Here is a 23,321-nt window from a genome sequence, read left to right as displayed (position 1 = left end):
TAATCTTTTCATTAGACAATGACATTTCAAGTTATTGGATTTTAGTTTCCTTCAGTAAAATTCTCCATTCTTAGCCCCCTCCCAATAAATAAAAATAATTCTCATCATGTATCTAGGACACTCCTGATTTGTCTTTTGAATGAGTCAGAGCTGAGAGAACTGTGTAAGAGTAAATGTTAGTGTTAAGAGTCAGATAATTTGAAGATCAATCATCAGGCTCTCATGATCTAGGATACAGTCAGAGCATGATTTTGATTCATTATTTCCCCTATCACCAAAGGTACGATCTGCCTTTTCTTGCTATCTTTTAATCTTGGTAGAAGTTTATTATCTTTAATTGCCTCAACTGGAGTGTGGTGGTGGAAGAGATTTAAGTCTGAAAAGCATATAAATGCTTCCTCCAGACTATCAAAAGTTAGCTGGTGATTTTGCTTTGGATGAGACTTGACAGCACACTAATCTTGAGTTCTCTTCACAGTGGGTAAACCTCACAAGTGCAACTACTGTGGACGAAGCTACAAGCAGCGCAGTTCACTGGAGGAGCACAAGGAACGCTGCCACAACTATCTCCAGAATGTCAGCATGGAGGCTGCCGGGCAGGTCATGAGTCACCATGGTGGGTAGCAATGGCATTCACCATTTTCATTCTCCCTTACTGTTTTCGTCGTTTGTTATGGGTTAAATAGTTCTCTCTACCCTTCAGCATGTCTATTTTAGAGCAATTTCTGGTCACACTCACTTTGTATGGGATTATCTTAAGTACTTGAAATGAGTTGAGCTTTGGGACACTTTGCAAACAAGCTATACTGAGTTTTTGTGATACACCCAAATTATTTCTGATAGCGTGTGTTTGAATTGCCATCATAATGGCAGCTGGCCTTGAATACACCAAAGTAAGGTACTCTTTACTCTTCTTTTACATTGGCTGCACCAAAGAGTTCGAGATGGTTTCACATAAGTCTATAGGTTTTTCTAGAAGAAGTAATTGGTTATTTGTGTATTTTCATTTATCTTAGGTAAGTGATCAGTGATATAATTGAAAATGTCTCCAATCTGTCTTGTGATTTATCTTGGAAGTTACTGATTTTGCTTTCTACAAGTATGAGGAACAATCTAGACCACAATTAGGTGCCACTTCCCTCCACAAAAATAAAAACCCAAATAAAACATCCTGATCTCCTACAATAGCGGGTAGGAAAGCAGTCCCTAAGGTTTATCAATTAATAATTATCTATAACTAAAAAGTTAATGTTAGTAAATCATCCTTTTTAAGGAGAGTTATGAATTTTAATTCTTTAGATTTGGGGCATCTCTTTGGTCCTACTAATTATATTTTTATACTGATTGATTTTATTATTCATACAAATATATAGAGAAATGTTAACTTACTGATACATTTATATCTTTCATTTAAAAAAGATTTGCCCAGTATTAAATAGTACAGTTGGGAAATCCTCTAGTCACTTTTAAAATATAAATATCGGTTTTGTATTTATAGGCAGCTCAAGGATTATCTGTGAGGTTTTTGTTTGTTTTACATAGTATGTACTGTGGAACTATGTTTATTGGACAGCTAGTGATTACTTGTTGATGAACTGGGAATCTTTTATTTTGTTATCCTGAATAATTGAAGCGTTTCTTTGTATTGAGGATAGGTTATATAATCTAAAGAATCAGATTTAATTCTATCATTGTTGTGAGTTGAGTCTATTTGTTTTTATATTATTATCAACCAACGTTTTTAAAACCGTGTCCATGTTTTAAGTGTTTGTAAATTTGGTACTGCAAGCTTGCATTGCTGGGGCTTATAACAGTAGTGTAGGATCCAGAGCATCGAGGTTAAAATGGTGGACCTAGGAGTCCAACAACTCTGGTCTAGCTATGTGATGTCTGAGTTTGTCACTCATAGGCTTGGTGTGAATTAAAAGTGATTGGATGTACAAAAAAGAAAAAACCCAAAAAAGTTCTTTTTACTATTTCCGGGCATTAAATATTAAGAAAAAATAAATGTTGCATCCCCTATAAAGTTAAGTTACTTACCCCTGTTAACTTAGGCATTTGAGGCTTCATTTACTTACTGAGCACATTGTTTCTGTTCAAATTGCTGCTTTTAGAGGTGGCTTGAGTCAGGGTAGCTGATGGAGGCATGGGGCATGCCAAAGTTTTCCAAAGACACCTTATGGCACTACTACTAGTTTTTCTGTATAATATTCTCTCATTGCAATTTTGACATTTGACTGGATTATTAGTTTTATTAACTAATTTTTCCATTCACAGTTACTTATGAAACTGTGTTGCAAACACATGTGAATACGAAAAATAGAATCTCTCCTAAAAGACCTTATGTTGTTAGAGTGAGGTAAGGCGTACATAAATAATTATAGTCAACATGTAACTATCTGTTGAGATATTAATCAGCTGTAGAGTAAGTGGTGCCAAAAAGTTTAAACAGGTATATTTTGGGGTAAAAAGACTTCTAAACAACTACAGCCTCAGCATCAACCCCCATTCCCCAGATCGCTTAGCCCTTGACAGGCGAAGTCCTTTACAGATGGCTCTGAAACTGGAAGAGTGAGGAAAGTTGGAAAGACACTCAGGTACTGGGTAGAGCAGGGGATAAAGCCAAGATGGAGTGTGTGCATGCATGGGAGGGGGCAGGTAGGTTTTGATATCATTTATAGACCCAAATATTTGTTCTTCAATAATGGATGGAGTTTTAACCACATAAGTTTATATTACTACTATTTCAATCTGTACTTTTTCTAGGTATGGTGTAATAATAAATTGAGATTATCCTTAATCTCTGCTTCCTTTTGTTAATATGCTTAATAGAGAATTGACCCTATGAGGTAGGAGTCGATAAATGCCATAAGAGAGACAATATGGATAAAATGCTACTACAGTTCATCATTAACCTTGTCTCATATACATGGCTTGGCATGTGACTTATTTTTGACAGAGCCACAGTGAAATTCATATTTATACCTTCCCTCTCTTAGAATCCTGTTACATCGTATCTGTTATTCTGTCTTTTCTTTCAGAGTATGTGGGGGGGGTACCATCATTGTGGTCACCCATTAGCTCTTTGAAATTAATTACTATTCTTTCTTTTTCATATCTGACATTGTTATATTTCCTAGCCTTTCTTTCCCAAAACATGTTCCCATGTTGGCTCCTTCTAGTGAGGAAGCATCTGAAGTCAAAGAGACTTTCTTTCACTTCATTCAGGAAACATATATCGAGGGCTTGCTATGTGCCAAGCTCTATGGAATGTTCTGGGAATATAAAGATAAATGGATACAATTTTGTTCTTATATTTGTAGTCTGGTAGGAAATACATAAAAGATCAATAAAATGAAGCAAACACTCTAATAAAGGCATATATACACTTCTCCAGCAGCACAGATGCAGAAGTGACCTAACTGACTGGAGAAGTCAAGAAAAAGCTTCTTAAATGAAGTGTTTGATCCATACACGAGGATGAGAAAAATTGCATAGATCTGATAGATTCACAGAAACTACACATTCCAGGGAGAGAAGTTTCCATAGGCTAAGACTTGGAGGTATAAAAGAACATTAACAAGTTTATAGACATAGAACGTAGTTGGAGTTAAAGGGGTGGTAGGAAATGAGACTAAAACAGTAGGTTGTGATGCAACGATAGAGCTTTACATGCTAATCCAGTGTTTGAATTTCATTGGGGTAATCAAATTCCTTCTTCTAAAGAACAGTGTCACCAAATTCCTTCTTCTAAAGAACAGTGTCACCAATGTAGAATAAAGGATAGATGCCTGACTGGAGTGTGAGGAGAGACTAGGCCTGAGAATGCCAAGGAAAAGATGAAGAGAAGCAGCAGGAGAAAAGGATGAAACACTGAAGACATATTTACAAGTTAGAATCAAAAGTCCTCAAGTTTGATGGAAAAGGAGGAAATTGATGACTTGTAGTTTTGGAAATAAAGATAATGATGAATTGGGTTTTATGGCAGATTATCTTATTTGAAAGTTATTTTATGCTCATTTTTCAAGTCTTCTCAGCTTCAAGTAAAAGCTTTAAAAAGCAAAGTATGTAATTAGCTTTTCCTCCTTGCCTGAAGACAAAAATGAAAGTGTGACCCAGAAAGACTGCCAACTTTAAAGCAAGAATATATATTCTTATGTTTGTGTTTTGAATTATTTGGTAAAGGGAATTTCTTTATTGCAAGGATGGAGACAACTGGGAACCTATAAACTTCCTAGTAAGCTTGTTCAACCTATTTCCAATGGGTGACAACATTTCCTTCATTAAGATGTTTAGTGAACATCCATTGACTATTCCATTTGTCTCACATCGTAAAGGGTACTAAAGACACAGAGTTAAATAAAATGCAGTCCCTACCTAAGGTCACTTACCAGCTATTGGAAGAAATAGACCAGTAAACCAATAGTTACAGCATTGAGTGATAAGCATCAGATGATAAGCACAGAGGACAGATATCTAAATCATAGTGGGTGTCCAAGAGGAATTTCTAGGGAAAATTTTGTTTGAGTGGGGTTTTGAAAGGCAAAATAGCCAGCTAAATAAATGTAAAAGGGTGTTTCATGTGGAGAGAACAACAGCACGTGTGAAGAAACAGAAGTCTAAAAGAGCATGGTGGGTTAAGGACCTACAAGTACTTATGTATAACTAGAGCCCAGTTGGTAAAGGCAAGAGAAATTGGAAGGTGATAAGGCCTGAAAGAGAGGCAATGAACAGGGCATCAAAGACCTGTTGTGCTAGGCAAAGAATTTTGTACTTCACCCTAAAAAGTATTAATTACATTTACATTTGATTGCTAGAAATGTGGGAGATAGATCAGAAGAGTCAAGATAAGGCCAAGTAGTCCATTGCAACAGTCTCCTGATTGGTTGAGTTGGGCTTAGTAGCCAGCAATATGCAGAACAGTTATTTAATTGAGAGCAACTATAGACATAGAATCTAAGACGCATAGTACCTCTATGCATATATATAAGGAGAGGTGACAGGGAGGAGGGGCAGAAGACTGGGTGAAAGGGAAGAAGTCTAGGATTTGCCCAACGCGTCTAGCATGGATGATCAGGTAGATGGTAGTGTCATTCACTGAGATGGGAATCAGGAAAAGAAGAGAAAGTTTGGGGAGGAAAATAGAGATTTCAGTTTTTGAACACATTATCTTTTAGGCACCTGTGAGAGACAGCCAAGTGAAACTATCTAGAAGGAAGTTCAATATATAGATCTCGAGCTCTTGAGAGAAGTCTCAGTAGGCAATAAAGATGTGGGAGCCATCACTATATAGGTAGTAGTCTAAAGTAAGAGATTTTATAAGGTTATATGGGTATAACCTTATATAGAGCATAGAGTAAGACATCTAGAAGACCAAGAACACATTAGGAAGGGGAAGAAAAGAGCAATGAAGCTGAGTAAGACCAGAGGATGGGAAAATGGAAAGAGTGATTTCAAGTATGGGCATTGCCAAATGTTGTCAAGAATATAATTTAGATAAAAGCTTCTTTTGTGTTTTACAACATGGAGAAAATTTGAGACAAAATAGAAGACATCTGTTTTGTTTGCCTGTCATACATGTCATACATGCCCTCATCCTCCTAAAGTTAACAAATTCTCCTTTAGAGAGCTGTCCTCTCTAATCGGCTGAAGCCATGGCAGGACTGTCAGTCTAGGTGCCCTGCCCTCTTCTGGTGGGGGATGGACATGTGACCTAATCTAGGTCCCTCAGACTGTGTCTTCTGGGAATTTGAAATTTGAGTAGGTTGTTTGGCAAAATAGCTATTTAGGGAACACTTGTATGGTTCTATCTTTATGATTAATCAATGTGGTGAGATAATGAAATAATACAAGGATAACTATTTTTATCCTGGTTATAACTTCAAAAATAAGGAAGCTATTTGGTTATGAAGTTTGTTCTAAGAAGTGGAGCTTGCATATTGGTATTTTCTTAGCCTAGTTGAATGTCTCACAATGCGATTAATGCATTATTGAGTTAACTAGACAACTTGTTTTGTATTTCAAGCAATGTATATCTAGAAATACTTTGATGAGTTGCACCCAGATACATGAAAGCAAATAATTTAGATTAGTTATGTAATATATAAAATGTGTCAGGTCTTTTCTCACTGGAGACCTTAAAAATATTTCAAACTTGTTTATACAAAGTCAACACTCAAATAGTGGCTAAGAGCCCAGGCTCTGGAGTCACACCACCTGGGTTCTACTCATATATTCCCTGTTAACTAGATATAAACACTGAGAAAATACTTCAGTAAAAAAAATTGAAAAAAAAATGCATTGTAAATCAACTATGTTTCAATTTTTAAAAAAGCATGCTGAGAAAATTACATCTTTGGGTCTTTGTTTCCCCATTTGTATAACAGAGATGGTAATTGTACCTATCTCAGTGGGTTGTTGAAAGCTTAAATAAATTATCAGATGGAAAGCCTTAAAACAGTACTTAGCACATAGGGTGAGTCTGTTGTTGTTATTATTATTGCTGATATGGTAGAAACAAGACTAATGTTTGATATGTAAAGGACTGTTGGTTGTGAAGTAGAAGTTAGATCAGAGCTCTGCCAAAGTCATTGTTTTCAGTTCATATGAGCTTCATTGAACTTGGGACAAATCACTTGAATTGAGGTGGATGTGGTGTGGGACAGTTCCCACACCCAGGTTTCGTTTTGAGTGTTAAATGTGTGCAAATATGAAAATTCAAGGTGAGACTTAGAGCAAAACTGCCAAGTTTTAGACTACTCATTTCAAAACTAATTAGTATATTCAATTTGGGGGCAAACCCTGTTAACCAGTTTTGCTGTTTTTTAGCAAGGTTGACAACAACAAACTTTTTTTTCTTTCCTTCTTTCGTTTTAGATCTTGGTTCATGACATATTTTCATCTTTGGTCCATTCATGGCCAGTTTTTCAGTTATATAGTTATTTTTTAATAATGTAGTAAGTGCCTGTGAATTCAACATCTAAAACAAAAGTTAAAATTTTGACAATAATCTGTATCTAATTGCATGGCTCCCCTCCACATCATCACTGCCATTCCATCCTCCTGGCCCCCCTTATTTGAATTCTGTGGTCATTCTTTCTTTGCTTTTCAAGTTTTTTTTTTTTTTCTTATTTTAGTTGTTGCTAAGAGAGGACATGATGTTGTGTTAATATCTGGGGACATCTTTTTGCAGTTGTATATCATGAATTATATCTGTATAGAAAGTGACCTATGTGTTTCTTTGTTTCTAAGTCTCCTCTTGGAATTTTTTTCCAAATTAACATCCAATAATTACAGAATCCCTTGCCATTAAAATAGAGATTGAAGATTGAATTTTTCTGGCCCATCCACCTGGCTATACTAGGTTAACCCAAAACTTAGGTTGAATATGGATGTCTTTAAATATGCTTGAATTACAAAAACATTTTCTGATTCCATTTTTCACTTCTTCAAAATCAGCGACCTGTATTGGTTATTAAATAGGTCACCTGAATTGTGCACTGGATTTTCTTAACTTTCATCTCTTGCTTTCTCACTCTTAGTGTCTGCCCTTATAAAGGATAATACATTGTGTTTCACACAGTGGGGCTATCCCCTTACAAACCAAAGGAGCAGAATAAATCATTTTACAGTGCATGATGAAGAAGTAAAGATATCCTAAAATATGAAACCTTTAGATTTCCAAACAGCGCTGACACAAGTACAATTGGAGAAAGCAACAGTAATCAAGAAATAATAAGTTATGGTCCTTCCTGTGAATATTGGTTTTAATCAACTGATCTGGTCTGTCTCTGATATTACTCTATCTTTACTTAAATGTCCTTTGACAGTATTTTTATTCAAAAACAACTTTTATAAGTTCTGTGTCTACACCATAAATGTCAATATGTAATGTCAATATCTATGAACTAATATATTAGCCCACAGCAACTTAGACAAATGGGATAAAGAGGGAGCAGCACTGGAGACTTTATGTCAAATGAATTAGAGCAGTAGTTTAGTAAGCAAATATGCCAGTTTAGAAATAGATTCTTTTGTCCTGCTGAAGAGCTGTTTTTAAAATAAATTACAACCTTAAAGCTGTCACCGTTTACTGTGCATGGACATGTTTAGAATTGGATCTCCTTCATGAAGACTGCTTTGTGCAGGTATGTAGCTACTGCCAATAGGGATCACAGCTCACTCCGCTCATCAAATAGAAAATCTGTTACAGGAAAATACATGGGTGAAAAAAAACTGATTAAATATTATACTGCTCTTCTGTGTGTCTGTGTAAGGTTTCCTCCAAAACAAATTGACTTACTTAAATTGTTTTAGAAAAATAAACTCTAGAAGCCTTGAGAACAGTGCAGTCTTAAAGTAGTATTGATTTTAATCAATGTTAAAAACACTTTCAGAGGACTAAGATGAGACACAAGAAGAACACGTTGGCCACCAAGAGTGGCAACAGTTTATGTCATTGATCTGAGAGAGACTCGGATAAAAACAAATCCTCTGTGTGTGTGTGTGTGTGAGTATACACACACTAGTGTTAAAAGTATACTTTAACACTAGAGGTTATTCTTTCTACTTAACTTTTATTCAAGCATACTAGCTTATGTTTGTATAACACATATTGAGATGGCAAGTCCAGCTTTGTATCTTTTTAAATGTTGAAGAAATTATCAGATTACATTTTTTGTATGGTTTTATATAGTACCTCCTATGGAAGATTGTAAGGAACAAGAGCCTATTATGGACAACAATATTTCTCTGGTGCCTTTTGAGAGACCTGCTGTCATAGAGAAGCTCACAGGGAATATGGGAAAACGTAAAAGCTCCACTCCACAAAAGTTTGTGGGTAAGCATTACAAAGGGTTTTATTTCTGTAAAACTTGATTTTAATGAGCAAAGGCATGTTCCCATGTGCTAGAAATATATATTGGTGTATTTCAGTTCATGAAGTAAATGCCCATCTCTTTACTCCATTATGCCACTCCGTGTGTACCGCATTTACACACACACACACACACACACTACACACCCTTAGGCATATGGGCCTAAGAAATAGAAATGAAGGAACGAGTGATAGTAATCAATTGCTTTCTCAAAATGAAATATTATATAAAGTGAAATAACAATACTTAAGGGAAATGATGAAGCCTACTAGCCAGTTTTGTAATCTTTTTAAATTTGCATTAGCGCCAGGTTTTTAAGCTGTTTTCTTTACACAATGTTAATGCTTTTAGTATTTAATCTAGAATGAAAAGAAATCTTTTTTTTAAAAATTCTGCATTAAAATACATAATGCAGCAGCCTACATTCAAGATGTTTCATATTTGGATCTATAGTTCATATTTTGATCTTTGTTTTCATGTAGCCTACAGTTTTGAACTGAAAAGATTAAATGTGATGTGTTAGACTTTCCTTTTGCATTTCCAAGCCCTCAGATATTCTTTGATACAGTATACAGAATGATGCCAACTCTGAGTGTAAGTTGTAAAGTATCTCTGAGGATACAGAAGCATCTAGTTTTTTTAAAAAAAAACTGAATGAATAACAGATTCAATATAAAGAATTATCACTATATATGTAATATATATTCTTATAGACTTACATAGAGTAAAAATTAGAAGAGATAAAAATAAACAGATTCTCACATTCTAGTGTCAAAACGCATTATAGAACATCCTTGTGAGGGTTGAGTAGTGACTGAGAGAAAATCTTTTCTTTGGTTATTTCAGGGAGGAAAGGGTGATACAATTGTCCTACTCCAATAAACACTTAGAGAAGATTTCTTTTCAATCTAAAATTAAAGAACTAACAAATCACCAAAATATCACTTTAAGACAAGCTGGAGAGATTAACTGACAAAGTTCATTGAAGGAATGCTGAAGGGTAGCCCCAAGGATCATAGTTTATACTAGGTCAGTTTAAAACTAGCCCCTGAGAGTATACTCAGATCTGCCTTGGGCCCTAAGTTACTTTTATTTCTCTGTGTCTCTTTCTTCCTGTTTATAAATAACTTTTTAAAAGTGTCATTCATCTGTTTTTAAAATTAATTTGATGGATGTCCATTAAATGTCTATGTCTCAACTAGAGACTAGTATAGTTGCAAAAATATGAAATTTATTGCTATTCTATTTTCTGAATTTACTTAGTTCTGCTCTTTGTAATATTTTCATGTTTCCTTTGACTTAGTGATGCTACTCTCGATTTGACTACATTCCTTAGAAAAGGGTAGATTTTTAAAATTACATTTTGATTCTAAAATAAGGACATTAGATTTTTATTAGAATTTGATGGTATTTTTTCTTTATTTGGATTCTATCCTAGTGGTAATACACAGTTGACCTTTGAACAACATAGGGGTTGGGGCAGTGACCCTCATACAGTAGAAAATTTGCATATACTTTACAGTTGGCCCTCCTTATACACAGTTCCTGCATATCCACTATTCTGCATCCATGGATTCAACCAACCATGGATCATGTAGTACTATAGTATTTACTGTTGAAAAAGTCCTCCTATAAGTGGACCCGTGCAGTTCAAACCCATGTTGTTCAAGGGTCAACTGAATAACAAACAATTGCATAGTAACTGTTTTTATGATGTCTTTTGAAGTGAGAACTTTCATCATTCCACACTTACTGTAAATTTCTTTTTATCATGTCCCTCAGTTAAATATTGTTCTTTGATTTTATCAAGCCCTCCAGGCCAGTGATCCTTGAATTTTCTGTATATGTTTCCTCCTCTCCTTTCTTATTCAGTTTAGATTCTATGACTCTGTCGTCTTGTTGTCCTTCTATCTTTCTCCTAGTTAAACCTCACTCTCTAATGGAGCCAACTGAGCCTCTTTTCCACATCTACGTAGCTGCTAGTAATTTTAGAGAAAATCCCACAGCCTTATGAATTGGCATCACTGTAAATAAATGAGTAACTGATCTCAAATACCGGTTGTCCCATCCCTACTATATAGCAGCAGCCTTCCTTTAATTCGTCCCTGAATAGCTTTCTCTCCTACTCGCCACTTTGGGCATTTCGACCTTTCTCTACTCTCCCAAAACATGGTATCTCACTCCTTGGTGATATTACATCTAGATTCATAGGAAATAAAATCAGTTGAAATGATTTCAGTATAATATCACGAATCCTGTAGGATCACGTGCATTCACATGAATACTTTCTTCTTTCATTGATGAAAGAAGCATCCTTCTTTCTGATTAATTCCTCTTCTTGTGCTCTGGAATTCTCCTATCCCAGCCCCCAGATAACTTACACTATTATTTTCCCCCTTTCTCACATATATTTTTAACCTCTCCCTTCTATTGGCCTTTTTCTTTTGGCATTCAAAGTGATAAACTCTCATGATTAAAAAAAAAATCTAACCCCAAACCCAGGTCTCTTTCCAGCTACCTACTTTCTCCTTCTCTTCAAGGATGTAGTTGTTGAAAGAGTTCTCTATACTTGCTTTCTATAAGTTCTTTCTTTCTACTCATTCCCCAGTCTATGCAACCTGGCTTTCTTCCTTGTGCTCTGCTGAAATTATTCTCACTGAGGTGTCCACTAGCTTCAGAGTGTCAAGTCCAGAGGAACCTTTTTAGACCATCTTAAACCTAGAGAGCATTTGCACTGCTGAATAGTTAGTTCCTTTGGAAACACTCTCTTTCCTTGGTTTCTATGACATTGATCTTTCTTACATTTCTTCCAGCTTCTCTGACTGCTCCTTCTCAGTCTTTTTTTATGGATTTTACCCCAACAGTTATCCAAATGGGACAACAGTAGTAATGGAGGCCTCAATTCATATGCCTAAATATTTTAATATTATCAATCAGGCTTAAAAACTATTGTGTTCTAACCTCCTAATCTGGAAGACTGAGTTCAAATAAATATAGAATTCTCAGACTCCTTGGAGTTCCACATCAGACCTTGGAGGCATGAGCAGAACCACCACTCCCTGACCTGCAGCCAGGCCCCTCTTTTAAACCCACTCCTGATTCTTTCCAGTAGCAAAAAGGGGCCTTATGCACATATGTGTAGACTTTAGTCTGCACATCCAAGTTCTTTTCACATCGCACCCCACACAGAGCACACAAGAGTAGTGAAATGACCGTTCTTCAGATCTAAGAGTGTACATACCGGCAGCACAGTTGGTACTCAGGAGAATGGACCCTATGAAGAGGACTGTGCGACACTTGGTGCAAGCTCCCAGCCATTTGGAGAAGGAATTCTGGGGTCCTGGGTACCTAGAGTATGGTCTAGTGTGTAAGCTCCAGGTAAACACATTCCCTTGTCCCTGTACATTCCTTATTCCATGAGGAACAAGGCCCAGGGCTCTCTAAGCATGGGGCTCAAATCCCACTTGCCCTAGTTTATGGGCAGGCATAAAAATCTTGATGTTCTTCCAGGTTCTATTTTTGACCTTCTCTTTTTCACACTTTACCTATGCCTGGGTGATATCATCTATTCCCATGGCTTCAGAAGTTACTTTCTATCAACTGATGACTCTCATATCTATATCTCAAGCCCAGATCTCTCTCCTGAGTTTGAGACTGTATCTCAGTACTTATTAGACATGACTTATCACTCATAGTATTCCCCAATCTGAATTCACCATATTTTCTATCCCATTGCTATCCACTAATTTCCCCAGTCCAGAAACCTGGGCTCCATACTTAACCTCTTTTTCTCATTCTCTGTGTCTAGATAATCACCAAGTTCTAGCAACATGTTCTAAAATTCTCTCCATTCCATCGAATTTTCTCTGTTTCCACTGCCACTCTACTAGTTGAAGCCACCATGATCTCTACATCTTTACAGCAACAACTTCCTAAACCATCTTGCTAAATAAATATCTAGTTTCTAGTTAAGTCACTTCCCTGTTTAACCCTTTCAGTTCTTACTGCTCTCAGGATAAAATTCAAATTCCTTAATTGTTGAATGAGCCTTATATTATCTGATGCCAACTTTCTCATCTATTTCCATTCTCAGCCATATGCAAAGTGTAAGTAATCCCTAGAATGCGTCATGCCCTCTAGCCTCTGAGCCTTCCTACCAGCTGCTCCAACCCCCACCATTCCTTTACTTGGCTAATATTTGTCATCACATTCTTCTCTCTGATGTCACTTTCTTCAAGAAGTTTTCTTTTACTATGAGTTACCAATCCCTCTTATTTGACCCCATACCACATATCACACTGTATTATAAAGATCCCTAAATTGTTGTCACTCCCTTTAAACTGTAAACTCTTTGAGAATATAGATTAGGTTTGTCTAGCTTAACTTTTAAACTCTTGACGTTGCAATATCTTAATTGTATGCTACAAGATAACTACTCATCATATTTTTTCTTCTATTTTCATTACTCTGACCATTACCTTCATCTCATTTGGGGGACATTTCTTCAAACCTGTAATAATACTAGCCACATGAAAGTATTTTTCCAGAATACAGTTCTATGGATCAGCATCACATGTTAGGCACCTACAACAACACACTAAACGTTTATAAGAACTTCACATATATTTTAAAGAAGCATTTATCTGTAAGATTTACCTATCAAAGTAACTAAGTATTAGAAGGAGAACACATTGTTTTAGTGGCAGAAGTTTTCAAAGATAAAATATTCTGTCCAAAGCTGGCAATATTTGAAGGAGAAAAATTTAAACTACTATTTCATGCACCAGACTCTTTTATAGTTAATATTAGATATTATGTTGAAGTAAAATACTGAAGTAAAATTAAATTAGTTGAAGTAAATGTTAAAGGGAAAACTACAAATATCCTTCAGTCAAGAAAATGTATAGAAAACTAACAATGGGTATACATACATACCAGCACCATTGCACATGTGTCTAAATAAGAAAGGGTTGATGCAAAAATGAATAATTATCCATTTCAAGAAGCAAAACAATGAAACATAGTATTTTCCAAGTTTATAATAAGTGCTTTGGGAAATATCCTATTTTTATATAGCCCTAAATTTCATTCAGTTTATCAGACAATATCAGCTTTTAACAGTATTTTACTTGTGGCATTTAAAAATTTTCCAGAATGACATGTATTAGATCTATAATCTTTCTCTAATATAGCAGCTAAATCAACCAAATTAAGCCTACACAATTGTGAGATAACAAGTGTTATAACCAGATCACTCTCGCTTTTATGATCTTTGAGGCTTGGTCACTGATGTTTAAAGTATGCAAAAACAAGTATAATCTCTGACTTACTTTCACCTGGTATTTCTTCTTTCTCCTATAGTGGCTGAGCTCTAGACAAGTGGGCATTTTAATAGAGAATGAAAATAACACACAATTATAACTTTCAGGCTAGATGCATTTTCATGGTGGCATTAGAACAAGTGCAAATGGCTTGTGAAATTTTTATTACTAATCCTTTTTGTAGGTGAAGAGTATTTGTGAGTCTCAGCAGAATTAAAGAGCTTAAATACTTGATCTAAAGAATAAGAGATACCATATTATGGAAAATGGAAGTGATGAGTTAACTTTGTACTTTTATATTTTTAGTCCAACCACTTATTTTGTTGTGTTCTTTTTTTCCTTTTTTACTTTTCTCCCCCTCTGTCTTTCAGGGGAAAAGCTCATGCGATTCAGCTACCCAGACATTCACTTTGACATGAACTTAACATATGAGAAGGAGGCTGAGCTGATGCAGTCTCATATGATGGACCAAGCCATCAACAATGCAATCACCTACCTTGGAGCTGAGGCCCTTCACCCTCTGATGCAGCACCCACCAAGCACAATCGCTGAGGTGGCCCCAGTTATAAGCTCAGCTTATTCTCAGGTCTATCATCCAAATAGGATAGAAAGACCCATTAGCAGGGAAACCTCCGATAGTCATGAAAACAACATGGATGGCCCTATCTCTCTCATCAGACCAAAGAGTCGACCCCAGGAAAGAGAGGCCTCTCCCAGCAATAGCTGCCTAGATTCTACTGACTCAGAAAGCAGCCATGATGACCACCAGTCCTACCAAGGAAACCCAGCCTTAAATCCCAAGAGGAAACAAAGCCCAGCTTACATGAAGGAGGACGTCAAGGCTTTGGATACCACCAAGGCTCCTAAGGGCTCGCTGAAGGACATCTACAAGGTCTTTAATGGAGAAGGAGAACAGATTAGGGCCTTCAAGTGTGAGCACTGTCGAGTCCTTTTCCTAGACCATGTCATGTACACCATTCACATGGGTTGCCATGGCTACCGGGACCCACTGGAATGCAACATCTGTGGCTACAGAAGCCAGGACCGTTATGAGTTTTCATCACACATTGTTCGAGGGGAGCACACATTCCACTAGGCCTTTTCATTCCAAAGGGGACCCCTATGAAGTAATGAACTGCACATGAAGAAATACTGCACTTACAGTCCCACCTTCTTCAGATGTTGACATACCTTTTTTTTTTTAATATTATTACTGTCATTAATTCTTATTTTATGGACGCAGTGTCATTTGCTCTGCCTAATTACAATAAGGAAGAAACAGAAGAGAGAAGGGATGGGATATTGTTTTCTTGACAACTTGGCTTGTTTATTTTATGGGAATTAAAGAGCAGTTCATTTCTGCCATGCATAGATGTTAAGGCATATCATGCTTTGAGAAAAAAATAATCACTTGATTCATAAAGATTCACCTAAGGATTCTAATTTGCCACTGATGTTCAGGATTACGATTGAAGGCAGGAAAGATTAGCGTTTTCTGGGTAGGACTTTCACAGTTTAAAATGGGATAAGTAATTTTACTGTTCAAAGAAGAATTTGTTTCAAAATGTAAACTGTTTTTTTTGTTTTCCCTCTAGAGATCATGGAACACAAACACATTATTTTCAGTGATAACTCCTTGGATGAGTTGTTGTGGGTTCTATGTTTACTTCCCCTATGGAATTTATAATACGGTATGTTGTACACTGTACCATATAGCAACACTTTTAAACTACAGGTAGTTAAGGACAGCTACAAATACGTCTGAGGTCCTAGGATCTTATTTTTCTAAACTTAAGCACTGTTTTTCCATAGTTTTGATGACTGGCATTTTATAGACACCCTGGCAGCCTTACTTTTAACACCTTTAATGAATAGTATTTTTATCTAGTTTTCAGAATAACATGGTCTAAGAGTGGCTAAGAGGCAGTCAGTAGTTTCCAGAAGGGACCTCTGCTTTTCTTAAATTTGTTTGGGACGTTTTCTTTTAAAGTTGCAATGTGATGGCAGCATAGTACATGTATCTGTTTCTAAAAGTATGCTTACGATTGTCACTTTATCAGCATTTAATCAGTGTTAACCAGTCAGCAGAAAAATATAATTAGGCTAACAGTAGGGGAGAAAAATCCACTCAGAGATCCCTTTTCTGGTATTTCTCTTTTCACTGGTTTTTCTCAAGCTGTGACCACCCAGTGTTTTGTCCATAGTCTGTTCGTCTTTTACTCTTCTAGTGGAAGGTCTATAAAAGTCTTGCCATAGGCTATTTCTTTCAAAATCTCCTCAGAGCAATTGCTAATTTGACCTGAATGTGGTAACTTGAACCCCATAAGATTATGGAACTAGGGCTATTTATTCTAGTATTTCTTCAATAATAATATTTACCACTTTTTGGTACAAGGAAAAGGGAACCTCTTTGTAACCGGTACATTAACTATAGATAAGACAGAAAAGCAAAACTTATTTTTACCTTTCTTGGAGTCCAGAATGTGACTGAACCTCCAAGCTTAAGTGTCCACGTCCACATTTTTCTGTCTCAAAAACATGCAACTATTTATAAGTTCTGGTCAGAAATGAATCTCAATCCTCGACTACAGAATTTTTCTTCTTTTAATTCATACATATGTTGCCATATTTCATGTACAGAGTTTAATTTCTTTTATATGGGCGCTCCTCTGCTTTTTCTTTGCAGTCTAACAGCACTAGAGGGGAGGAACTGAATGAAACTGATTAAATTTTTTCTTGGGGGGCACCCTTGGAGGGGGAACTTACTGTTTGTGTTTACGGAGGACAGGCCTGACCATGACTGGATTATCTGATAACCATGTCTGAATACTAAAATTACATTAAGCTGATAACCGCTGTTAAAAAAATTCATCACAGGGGATGCTGAAACTGTGTTTCTTAATGATGCAAGAATGATGTGAGAATTAGCAAGACTAGAGAACTGTGGACAGATAGGCAGATCTGGCCCCAGTACTGTTCTTCACTCATTTTCTAGTTTACCATCTGCTTATGTAAGCAGCTTCTAAGCACTGACACAGCTAGAGCTAGGCAAAAATGGTTACAACACAACTCTCTTTTACCAGCCCTCTGGTAATTATTTCTGGAGAAATGTCTAAATTGTTCCTTTAACTCTGAGAGAAGGCACCAAAACAGAAATGCAAAATGTTTTAAAGAAAACGTCCACTGTCACTTTTCCTGCATGCTTTGGTACATTACTGCATTGTGAACATACAGTGTATTCAAAGGTGAAGCATGTCTTTGAGACTTCCTCACCCACCTGCCCCAACCACTCATAAATAATTGGAATTTAATTGTTTTTTCCTTTTAGAGGAGGGTAAATAATTTAAGGTTAGTGATTTTGTGTTTTACTACAATTCAAGGAAATATTTGGATGGCAGTCAATATGTTCATAACTTTGGCTATGTATGAGTTTCTGCTGGCATCATCTATGAATTTTTTTCCTGGTTACTATTTTTTATTTCCAGTGTATGAACAATCATGTACCTACCTGCCCTGGGATGAAACTGAATTTAGGTGGACCTACAGAGTTGTATAGTACCCCCATGAGGACAGTACTAATGCACTCTCCTTTTCTGATTTCATCTTTTTGAGAATCTTTTTTATTGAAGGGACTTAATACTTTTGAGAGTGTATTTGCTACAAGTGTGTACTTGTACTTTCTTAGCTTTATATAAGGAACAAAAAGAGGCAAAGATGGCTCAGGGTGTGGCAGGGACAAATGAGAGCAAGATCACTTCGAATGTGTAGGTTAGACAGAATTTTTGTGGACACAGTGCTCTGGGAAACCCTGGATGGCTATATTTGCATGCTTCTTCATGAAAGGAAATATGCAAGGTGGTAGCACCTAAAAATAGATATGAGAGTCACACCAAATAAATCAAGTTTTACATAACAGTTATATGCCCAGTTTATTTAGGTGAGATTTCACATTACAGATTATTTGAGGGGCATGAAAATAGGTTAGCTTCTGTATTTTCCAGTTTGGCAAAAATTCATCACATTGCTTTGCCCTAATTTTGCCCAGAATTTTATCTCCAGCTCCTGTTAGAGAAATGTGTTGCCTCTCTCTGATAGTGATCAATCACTTTTAAAAAGTCATTCTAATCTGGCTTGTTAAAATAGTGAAAGTGACCAGTAAGCAAATTGGAAGAGATTTTGAGTTGTTGAAACATGCCATTGAGAATTTTCTGGAGGGACAAAATAGGAGAACGAGAGACTAGGATTCAGATTTGGCTAAAAGTAGGGATTGTCTCTCCTACATACATACAAGCAGCTATATACATGCATCATAGTACACATACACATACATTCTTTTAAAGAAAATTCATGAAAAAAAGCAGAGTGATCAGATGTATTGCAAGAGCCTATAGAGAGTTAAAATTATAGTTAATACCTGAGCAACTTAGTAGTTTTACTTTACCAGATTGTACTGAGAAATATTAAAGTTACTAGTGTGTCTTTAGGACTAGTCACAGCTATTCAACTTAAACCTTGAGGCTTTACTGTGTACTTACAGAACAAATCAAAACAAATCGAATTTTTTTAAAAAAGGCTTTAAGTTGATTTGATATAACCTCCAAAGTGAAAGAAACACAAATTACTTTTGAATAGGAAGATACAGAAAAGAAAAATTTTCAACTTTTACTTGTTGACAAATGGAGAAAGAGAAGAATGTTTTAGTGAGCTTGGTATTGTTTTGATTTATGGTTTTTGCGTCTCAGTTGTAGACCTCACAGAACCATGAAGTTTTATGACATTTTATAAATGTTTGACAAAATTTACATCAGTGAAGGCATTTAGATGAAAATGATGTTTTACTTACTTCCCAAATGTTATCTTTAAAGTGATTCCTTATGGTGGAAAAAGAACAGAAAAGGCTGCAAAAATACAAATAAAAAACTATATGCTCCTGGTTTCAAGACAGAACTTAGAATATAGGAGGTACTGGATACATTATTTTTTAACTTTGAACTGTTCATTTTACAAAAAGGGATAAGTTACATTTGTGGTCATCTTTAGTTATATTATATATATATATTTAGTAAGTACTATCTGTGTGAAAATTATTCTAAAACAGAAAATTCCCCAAATGCAAAAGTAAAGAAGAATGGGGGAGGGTGAAATTAAAGTCTGTATATATGAAAGTTATCTTAGAAATGTTTTTAAACCTCCAGTTTCTGCAAAATAATTAAAATATACAGTAACTGGTCTTAAGATCCTGAACTTAATGTATTAAATACTTATAAAATTTATTTATATTGGTGCCTTTTTAAAATGCATTGAGAGAGTGTTGGTTAGCCGTTGTAGCTCTACCACACTTTTATTATGTATTTTTAAAAATCACTTAAAATTGATTACTATATAATTCTTCTTTGCGTTCCTAGGTCAAAACTTTTAGAGGAATTTCCAATACAGAGACTTTCAGCTTATCTGCTTAAAGTAAAAGGAAACTTTGAAACCAGATGTTAATATCTTTTTAGTTTGATAATATTTCTGAATACCATTACAAGATTATGCAGGTAAACTAGGAGGTAGAGGGAAATTGTAGCTGTGAATTGCATTGTGGTATGTGTTTTTGTTTTGTTTTTAAGGAAGAATAAGTTCTAATATCATACAAGGCTTTATTAGTGGAATTTTTTGGTCAATAAAATATAGTATTGTTTTGGAATTTCACCTGTAGACTAGTGTTCTGCTAGTCTTAGAACTTCTGTCTTCTAACCTGTTAATGTTTTGTGCAATGATGTAGAGAAGCAGGTAATTAATTCTCCTTGAACAAAACAAAACTGAACAGTCATATCACATTGCTGTTCTCCAAAGCATAATCTCAAATGGTCTCCTACCATGGTTGTGTATTACTTGCAATGGATGTGTTAAAATATGACAGCTTTTTAAAAAATGAGCTGCTTGTTATTCAAAGCAAATGTCATATGACCAAGAAGCTGTGATATGCTAGCGTTTCTTTTTATCATAGTGTATTGCTAGGCCAAATAATGACATCTTGAATATTTTTACATTTATTGCAGAAACCTAAAATTTTGGAATTTCCATAAGGTTTTTATGTAACATTGTATTTTTAGCCTTTTAGTTTTCTCTTGCTGTACTGTAAGTTTGTGGATATTTTTCACACACACTCTTAGAAATAAGTTCCTAATTCTGTTGATGGGGTTTTTCTCCCGTAACATTGCATTTGTATATTTTCTGTATAAATTTGTTGTGTATTAACCTTTATCCCATACAGAGAGTGGTACATGAATGACTAGTTTTCTAAGATGTCCTTTTTATTGTGAATAAAATATAAAATTTAGAGGCCCTCTGCTAAGCCACATAAAGTACAGCATAAAACTTCATATAGGTACAGATAAGCCAGTTTGCAGTTAATCGGGCCCTTCAAATTACCTCAAGTGACACACAGTAAGAAAACCTTCTTGAACGGGTGGAGGTCACTGAATCCCCAACTATGCACTTATCAGGATTCTACTTAATTTACTGGAAATGGATTTCTTTTTTTTTAATGAATACACTGTAACAAGGGAAGGACTCTGGGTTTTGTTTTTTGTTGTTTTATTCTGTTTTTTTTTTAAGTAGTTCAATTTCTGAAACTGTGATAAAACATTTTGACTGTCAAGCACGCTCAGATTTTAACATAAATCATTTCCCCTTCTGTGTAGTGAAGGTCTTTGTGATCTCTTAAATTTTGTCTGCTCTCCTCACCTCTTTTCTTTTCTCTGTCCACGTTCCCTCCATCATTGTCTCTGGACATCTCTGCCTCTCTCTCCCCCTACTAGTTTGAGGATTAGGTCAACTCTTATTTCCAATTCATAGGTCTCTTAAGTCTTAATTTTTTGTGTATGATTTTTGTTGTCTGTATAATCTGCTGACATATTTTTATACTCAAGTGTAGTTTTATAATTTTTTAAAAAGGTAGTTGAGTTAAAACTAGTAAGGTATATAACCCTTGTGTTACTTTCACTTTCAAATATTGGGTATCTAAAATATGACTTCAGAGATTATGTAATCATAATAACATGATATGTTTGCCTTCCTTTTTTGCTGGATTTTGCGTTCTGATTTGCTCTTCTTCCTAAAATGTGTATTATGAGAGATTAAACAACTTTTTTGCAAGAATTTTAAAAGATGTTAAAAATCTGAAACAAAAAGTCTTAACTATCTCCCAGTTGGGAGAAAATGCTTTAACATTACTATAATAATATTCCAGGTTTGGAGTGGGCTCTCCAGGCTTCACATTTGCTCTTAATAGTTGACCTTTTAGACCATGTGTTATTTGCAATCCCAGAATGATTGCTTCTGCTATTTAGTTTAAAAGATGTTTTCTTTTCTTTCTGTATAAGTGCAATACTTTTCTTGAAGTCTTAAAAACTATGGTTATTTTTCTCCTTCTTTCTTTAGTTAAAGACAAAAAGAAACCCTTGAAAATTATGGTATGTTAGTTAAAGGACACAACAAGCAAAAAGAAAAACACTCCACAGTCAAAAGATTAGAGAACATGGAAACTACTGGTCTAATCTCATAATATCTCTATTTAGGCTAAATTTTCTTTGCAATTAGTAATCTTTTGCCTGAGAAATGTGTCCGAAAGTTGAAATTCTTAGAGACTGAATTTTTTTCTTAGACCCTACCCAGTGTTTTAAATTAAGAACCTAGTATTTTTTTATTTCTCTATTCTCCTTTTGGAAATGAACTTTAAAATAAAAGTAAAGCACTTAGCTCAATTTTAAACACTTACCTATCACCTATTGGAGAAAATTTTTAAGAAATATTTGGAGCACTCCTGTTTTCATACAAACTTAAGAGGTATTTTTCATATCATACATATTTATATGTAGTATTCTGATTTTCTTTTTTTATACCTGTGTCCCTGTAGTAAAACTGCTGTAATGTAAATACATATTTGGTTTAAAAGATAACATTTCTTTGGCATTTCTTTTAAAGGCAGTTACTGCATTTGTACAGTATATGTCTTGGCCATTTTAGATTTTTTTTCTTTAACAATACCAAAGGTAATTAGACTACTTTAAAAACTAATTGCTTGACAGTTTCTAGGATATTTTAAGTTTTAGAAGCGAAAAAAACATAGGTCAAACCAGTAAACCTCATTTTTTTTCAAACTAATAATTTGGGAAAATAAAAACTATTGTTTAAAATATATATATATATATATATATATATATATATATATATATATATATATATATATGTAAAATTAAAATTCCAGACCTTGTATGTCAGGTTTGCTCAGTGTAATGTAGTTTTTTTTAAGGCTCAAATACCATACCTCAGAAAATGAGGTTTACTATGGAAATACTGAAACAGTCTTTGCAGCTGTGTGACAAGTCACTCTGCTATATACCAGTTTGGAGACCTCCGCTAACAGTTTTGTCACTGCAGACTAAAATGTGGGACTTGTATTTTCTTTGTTTTTAATGCACACACATACATGTTCTGTGCATGTATGTGGGTATTGTGTATACGTGTATGAGTGTTGTATATGCATGTGTGAGTGTGTGTATGTATGTACAACTAAAGAAGCTGCAGAAACTTTGTAATACTTTGTGAAAAGGATTATATTATAAAGGTTTGTACTGTCTGAGTGCACAGCTACTGGAATAAATTTAGGGAATCTCAGGAACAAGCATATAATTTGTCCAAGATTTATTTCTTCTCAGAAGTGTAAGTGCAGTTTTTAATTCTGTATATTATTTAATATTTTACCAATAAAATAAACTTCTGACATAAAAAGTTTGCTATAAAAACTTTCTGGTGAAAATTCTGTACACAAACACATCTTTCAAATACAGAAAACTGAGCTATTGAATCATATCAGGCTTAAGTTATCATTGCCATTGTGTATACATGTCATGATTTCTGACCCAGAGATTTGGGTACATGTGAGATCAGAAACCCCCATCATTACTATGTAGTCCACCAAAGCAGAGAACAAAGAAAGTAACCTATGGTTTGTTAAGGATGACCTCTCTTTTCTCTTCAGGCAGTTTTCATATATAGCTTATTTTACCCTTAAAACAAGTCTTAAAGGTATATATGTCAGACCCTATCCCCTATTTTTGTGTGTGTGTGTGCGGTA

The 23,321-nt window shown here is 35.2% G+C and overlaps 1 protein-coding gene across 3 annotated transcripts in view; it reads left to right on the top strand.

Moving 5' to 3' along the window:
• Positions 1-15,293, top strand: part of IKZF2 (IKAROS family zinc finger 2) — a gene marked incomplete at both ends in the record, with an annotated part of 166,104 nt that extends 150,811 nt beyond the window's left edge. For 2 of the 3 annotated variants that reach the window (XM_081242268.1, XM_081242266.1), the window contains 3 exons: positions 479-616; positions 8,696-8,839; positions 14,569-15,293. In XM_081242268.1, the coding sequence (XP_081098394.1) occupies positions 479-616; positions 8,696-8,839; positions 14,569-15,293 (1,007 nt within the window). The remainder of the gene's footprint in view (positions 1-478; positions 617-8,695; positions 8,840-14,568) is intronic. The other variant, XM_081242267.1, reaches the window with a different exon arrangement.
• Positions 15,294-23,321: the final 8,028 nt, after the last annotated feature.

The sequence above is a fragment of the Mesoplodon bidens genome (assembly GCF_964165515.1).
Source record: "Mesoplodon bidens genome assembly, chromosome: 8".
In the NCBI taxonomy this organism is placed as follows: Eukaryota; Metazoa; Chordata; class Mammalia; order Artiodactyla; family Ziphiidae; genus Mesoplodon; species Mesoplodon bidens.
This window is presented reverse-complemented; position numbering and strand designations above follow the sequence as displayed.